The following is a 6,975-nucleotide window of genomic DNA, read 5'->3' as shown; positions in this document are numbered from 1 at the left end:
AGATAAAACAAGATAAAAACTTGCCTAAATACTTCTCGTGCTAGACAAATATCGATGGTAGCTCTGTTATCTTGCTTTCTTCTGTTCATTATTTTAAAACAAAATGTTGCAGTATTCCAACTACATATTATGTGAGTCTTGATTAATTATTTTGAACTATATATATATATATATATATATATATATATATATATATATATATATATATATATATATATATACATATATATATATATATATATATATATATATATATATATATATATATATATATATATATATATATATATATATACATAATGCCAGGTCCAGCAACTCTATGTGAACATGAGACCAACAACACGTCTATAGAAGTGTTACTCCATCAGCCTGTCAACATTACATTCTGTGTTAAAGCGTATCCACCACACATAGGAGACATTAAGATAAACAATAATACGTATTTAATTAACATCTCTGATGGATCAGATATACAAGTGTACACAGACAAAAACGGTACAGAGTTGTACACGTATGTGTCTGTACACATAAACAATGTAACAGTAGATAAGTTAGTCAGGTACACAGTCAGTATAAAAATACCGGACAGAAATTCCACAGTAGGAAAAAAAATCATTACAGTACCAGATTTATTTTACAGTTTTCATCTAGAACATAAGCCTGGTGAGTGATCTGCGTCATTTGTTATTATGTTACTTAATCTCCTTTAGTTGCATTATTATGTTGCAAAATGCATTAACTTTGAAATAACTTTCTCCATAATATAATTTATCATAATAAAAAAGATTACAGTTCTGAAGAGGAGTAATAATACTTTCCTTTCACAGCCATTGCCGAATCGCCTAAGTGATATTTCATGTTGCAAGATAAGAGGAAATACAAAGTTAATAACCTATTTCATTTTTACCTAGAAAGCAAAAAAAAAAAAAAAAAAAAAAAAAAAAATTAGGATCACCTCGTTTATGGTACAGCTCTAGGAGGCTTTATTTGTCAAAATGTTTGTTAATAGTCAACATCTATAAAGCCTACTAATTCTACAATATTGTTATAAATAGATATCTATTCATCATAGCAATCGTATTAAAATATTTTTTTTCAACTATATAATAGTTTTTTTTCTTAAAATCTATTCACTGATCCATTCAATATGTTCGTTAAAGTTCAAGCTGTAACAACAACACAATTTTAATCATTATCCCAGGGTAATGTTTTGCTTATCCCCAGATTACCCCCAGCCTTGTGACATCTCCGACAATCCAACAACACTTATTGCAACAGAGGGAGAAACCCTGACCATCACATCGTGTGTCTACGTCAACGTATCCAACAACAGCCAACTGTATCTCAATGTAAACGGGACTAAATACAACAATAGCCAACTGTACCTCACTTTTAACGGGACCAAATACAACAATAGTTGTGACGGCAAACTGTGTGTGAACTGGACAAAGGATGAAACTGTAAAGCTGAGATACAACATTTACATTCTAATATACAACTTCAGTCATCAGGATGTTGGTCAGTTATCTGTAACAGTTGCGACAACGAACTCAAACTACACATATGACCTTACATACATGATATTTATTTCAACAAGTTAGTAACAAGAACAGATATATATATATATATATATATATATATATATATATATATATATATATATATATATATATATATATATATGTATATATATATATATATGTATGTATATATATATATATATATATATATATATATATATATATATATATATATATATATATATATATATATATATCACTATAACGATTGTTTTAATTTGTGTGTCATTTTATGTAATACATTGCTTCCTAAAAGTATATTTTATTTTCTATATTATAACAGCTTAAGCTTAACAAACACTAATCAATGCATATGACGTCGCATCAACATGTTATTGAAGAAATGCATGATCACATATTTGATTACAGTTCACATGCATAAACATTCTATTACTATTCGTAATTTGTAAATACACGTTTATATATTATTTTTTAAATGTCTGTATAATCCATATATCGCATAGTACCTCATTGTCTTGGTAATTACACTTCAATATACTGACTAGCTAATTCTTAATTTATAAACAGTTATTCATGAAGATTTGGACAACAACAGCTACACAACTGTAACGACAACAAAATCTCAAAACTTACGTAAGATTTATTTGATTGTATCTCTCTCAACCGCTACTCGATTATTTTAAACATGGGAAACGAGTTAGTTTAAATTAGTTGGCAAATATTCCTTTTAAAATGAAACTATACAATTTTATTAAAGAAATATTTTCTTTAATAGCTAGTAGAGAAGTAATGTAGGTAGTACTTTGATTCTAGATTTTAGACTTCAGTTTAAGAAAACCGACGGGCTGTTTCTATTATGACAATCTCTCATTGCCTTATCTTTACGTCCTTCGTTACCCGTACACAAACCTAATATATAATAGCCCATGTGCGCACTTCTCTCTCTCTCTCTGTCCGCAAAATATTTTAGCCGGATATCACGTCAGAATCTGCAGCGATATATGAAGAACTTGATACGGACTTTTGTTGAAAATAATATGGTAGATGTTTTAAATGTATAACCAACATTTTATTTAAAGAAGAAAAACAAAAAATAAAGGCGTATTTGAATGTAGAAAAACAGTTATAATTATGTAACAGGAAAAGCGTTTATAGTTGTGAAAAAGAACGCATAAAACTGTGACGTCACTGATGTTTATACATTAACTAATGACGTCATCTGCCGTGTTTAGAATAAAAAGAAATGAACTATTTCATTCAAATTTGATTTAGATCTACGTACGCTATGAAATGTAGGCCTATACAATTAAATACAATACGATTTTTCCGGCCAAAACTTATAGATGATAGTGTACTTAATACCACGCAGGTTGTGCGGGCACGAGACACACCAAGTCAAACTTAATTTTTTAATTTTTTTTTATATGTGAATCTTCCGATTTTAGACTATAAAGAAAGAAACTACTTCATTCAAATTTGATTTAGATCTAGATCTATAGATCTACTCATCAAGACGTACGCTATGAAATATATACAATTTTATCTGTCAAACTAATACAAATTACTTAAAAAGCAACATAATGACCATTGAATAGCCAGATTTTTAACGGAATCATTTAAGTCACTTAATCAGTGCAGTTTCTTCCAGGCATCTCTTCTTAAGGGGAGGGGGGGGGGTTCCCCCCCCCCCCCCGAAACAAGCCTACCGCCCCCCCCCTCGCAAGAGCGAAATGAAATTTATATAGAAAATATATACTTTTAACAGTGTCCGCCCCCCCCCCCACCCCGAAGACAGTTTACCCCCCCCCCCCCCGGAGAAAAAAAGTCTGGAAGAAACACTGAATCAGTGTGTGCCTGTGTTATGTTAAATGTGTAGGATTTTTAGCTAATTAGTTTTTCTTTGCTTTGTCACTAATATCGTTCAGCGTGTTGTAAAGCACATTGCGTTTTGACCAATAACTATTTCATAAATGATGTTTCTCAAACAAGTTTAACATTTTAAAAATATATAGGCCTATATTTTTCGTGAAACGGGTACCGATGGCTAGTTGTTCAATAATAATCTAAAAGACAGCCTCTGATAAACAGCAAAATACAAAGAAGAAACTGTGTTTATATTTACGGCAACATTCCGTCTATTTTAGCTTCACCAATAGATGCAAAGCTTCATACAGATCTCAAGCCTATGGTGATAGTTTTGTCGACGTTGTTTTCAGTGATCATACTTTCTATTATTTGTTTCATTATATTTATCAAGGCACACAGTAAGTGTATATGACTCGTTATACTAATTAATCTATTTGTAACGCTAAATGATGCGTTTAATTGAACTAAAAGTGTGAAATAAAAATAAATAAACATGTGCATTATATTTTTGTTACCGTTTTAACGCATTGGTTTACAAAATATTAAGAAATTAAATTTTTACTCGTGTTATTTTTCTATAGAAATAAGAAAATTGTGCCTATATTCAAGGTAAAGATGATTTTGAGTATGATTTACAAAGATAATAATAAAAACACATAATTACTTGTGCTTTTATCATTACAGTTATATAAAATTGAACATATTTTAATGCAGTTAACATCATTGTAATATAGTTTTAACGGAGATTTTTCAGTTTTGACTCTTTTTTTCTAAACTATTAACAGAAATAAATTTTAAAAATTACATCAGCTTTCTTTAAAAACGTTAATTGTATATTTTTTTAGGAAATCGGCGAAGACGCGTGACTCCAACTTAATACATGGTGAGTCACAGTTTTTTTTTTACAATAATGGCACTTGATTACAAAACGATCACGAAAATTAATCATAATAAAGCTTAAATACATTATATAGTCAAGTGTTATTCCTTGACTTTAACGTAATGTTTGAAAAGTTAATCAACATCTTTGAAACACGATTTTTTTCAGAAAACGTTTATATGAATTTATTAAATACACAAAGTGATACATTTACAAATCAAGACTTAGACCCAATCACTATAACAACAAGTGACTCTACAGGACAAAAAGAAGTCAAATATTTGGTATGGATATGTTACGTGTTCATGTGTTTATCAAATCGAATAATGTACTTTTAAAATTCACATAAGCATTTACTTTAACCACTTATATATAACTGTCAAGCAAATATGCAAAAATTGTGGCATATGATGTTAGAAAAGAACAGTATTCAATGATTTAACTAAAGGTTATGACAATATACTTTTAATAAACTAAGTAATATCTAATATATATATATATATATATATATATATATATATATATATATATATATATATAGGCAAAATATATAGAGTATAAAATATATTGGCTAATAAAAAGGCTATATATTAGATAGGCTCTACATATATATATATATATATATATATATATATATATATATATATATATATATATATATATATATATATTTATAGCTGTACATATATATTATATATATATATATATATATATATATATATATATATATATATATATATATATATAGCCATACCTATATAGTTACATATATATGCACTACACCTGCAGCCTATTCAATACATTTGTAAAGTTCGTTTTATTTGAAATTAAGAACAAAGGTAAAGGAAGTTAATCTCGTCTTTAGATAATTCTAATTTTATTGGAATCATCTAAAATTTAAGGCATCACAATCTAAAGCCAAATGTACATAAGTCTTCTGTCCACAATCAATTAATGTATTCACCTTTGATTCTTACACTGGTAAAAGAATGTTTTCTATATAAATTCCATTTTATTCGTGGGGACGGTAGACTTTCTTGGGGGGTGGGGGGAGGGAGTGCCATTTTATTCTTCATTATCTGTATATGTATGGAGTTTGGAATTAAATGTAAATATATATTTAAAAAATATTGGATGTGTAAAATATATTATACGTTATAGTGTATTTAATTTTGTCTTACTCCTTTGTTTAAGACTAATACACCGTTTTATTCTTCCTTACTTGTATGTGTATTGAACTGAAATGATTATATACAGTGTGTTTGTACTTTGTTATTTTATTTTCCACAGGAAAACGGCCGCTTTATTTCTGCTGAAGGTCTGACTTACATCACGGTTGACTTCAACAAAACATCCGCGCGACCAAAGACTAAGCGGAGCAGACGTAGGGAAGCCGTGACATACGCTGAGCTCACAATCAACACCCCACACAAGCCACAGGTCAGTGTGGAAGATGTGTATGTGAACCTGAAGCCCGAGGACCTGTATGTAAACTTGCAGGCTGAGCCCAGGCAACAGACGAAAAATAAGAAAAGAAAATGGAAGTTTTTCAGAGTTAATTAACTGTCAGCTTATTTGTTTTAATTTTTTTTTTTTTAAATTTATTTTGTATTTTTTTTAATAATCACATTGATTTCCTAAATATAAAAATCATTGAAGATGTATGTGTGTTAAACGGGGAGATAACTACAATATTTTTTTATAAATATCAAAATATTATTATCTCCCCACTACATGCAAAGAAAAAATATATTAAATTATCCAATAGTGTATATGACTATTATGTGCAATAAAACATGCAATATACTATGTTCAAATGTTGCTTTACCTACTTGGTAATCAGTTATTCTATCTGCATTATATCTGCCAAAATACTTGGTAAGATAATTTTACTAGTGTTTATATCAAAACCTTTATATTGAATAGCGAACACACATTATCCATTGGTCTTATAGATAGATGCATGATCACATATTTGAGTCCTTAGACTGCTTGGTATAATGAAACCATCAGGTCAATTCCAATCGGCCTGTGTTCGAAACCCTAGATATCTTAGTATAGTTGAAATACATAGGCCTATTCCATTGAGATTGATGTTATAAAGGCCATGTCAGCTTGACTTAATACAGCTTAAGTTTCATTCTGCATTGCCTACACAAGCTAAAAACTTAATGTCTCACTTTGTCTTATAATATTCATTCAACTGCATTTATTTTATAATATTAAAGACTATTTTTGTATTAAAACATATAATTTAGTATGTTTTAGAATTTTTAGCAGCATTTATGTGTAGAAAAAAAAGTTTATGTTTCTTTAATGTATACTTATATGTTATTATAATACGAAACACTCTAACGTGATAACAACAACAAAATCCCTAATAAGTAAAAAACTAGTTTTGGATTAAATTATTGGATTATCATATTACTATTGGATTACTCCTGGAAGATATTTTTAATTACTGCATGTTGTAAATCCATACATAAGAGATGGAGAAGAAATGGTTTTAAGCTATTACAGATAATTAACTAAGGTTGCTGCGAAAGCTGATATACAATTTTCTGTGTTGAGATGTGTTTGGCGACAAATGTGTTTACCAACATATTTTTTTGTTTGTCAATACCTAAAGTGTTTATCAACAAACGTGGTAGTCAACAAGAGTGTTTGCCTAAACATAGTTATGTAAAC

At 29.0% G+C, this 6,975-nt stretch overlaps 1 protein-coding gene across 1 annotated transcript; it reads left to right on the top strand.

Moving 5' to 3' along the window:
- Nucleotides 1–600: 600 nt before the first annotated feature.
- On the top strand, nucleotides 601–5,878 carry LOC131941997 (uncharacterized). Its single transcript, XM_059301645.1, has 8 exons — nucleotides 601–663; nucleotides 1,225–1,596; nucleotides 2,109–2,174; nucleotides 3,686–3,805; nucleotides 3,989–4,016; nucleotides 4,253–4,290; nucleotides 4,456–4,571; nucleotides 5,578–5,878. Exons 2-8 carry the CDS (start codon nucleotides 1,578–1,580, stop codon nucleotides 5,848–5,850), a joined length of 660 nt encoding a protein of 219 aa, XP_059157628.1. The 5' UTR covers nucleotides 601–663; nucleotides 1,225–1,577; the 3' UTR covers nucleotides 5,851–5,878.
- Nucleotides 5,879–6,975: the final 1,097 nt, after the last annotated feature.

Source organism: Physella acuta, unplaced genomic scaffold (genome assembly GCF_028476545.2).
Source record: "Physella acuta isolate Inbredline_101_S28 unplaced genomic scaffold, ASM2847654v3 ptg000380l, whole genome shotgun sequence".
NCBI classification, from domain to species: Eukaryota; Metazoa; Mollusca; class Gastropoda; family Physidae; genus Physella; species Physella acuta.
Note: the sequence above shows the minus strand (reverse complement) of the source record. Positions and strands in the feature narration are given on the sequence as shown.

Bases quoted from the DNA above. Each gene is read 5' to 3' on its own strand.
- LOC131941997 (XM_059301645.1), top strand. The intron at 3,806-3,988 runs GTAAGTGTATAT...ATTTTTCTATAG, and splicing joins TATATTTATCAAGGCACACA to AAATAAGAAAATTGTGCCTA. The intron at 4,291-4,455 runs GTGAGTCACAGT...GATTTTTTTCAG, and splicing joins TGACTCCAACTTAATACATG to AAAACGTTTATATGAATTTA.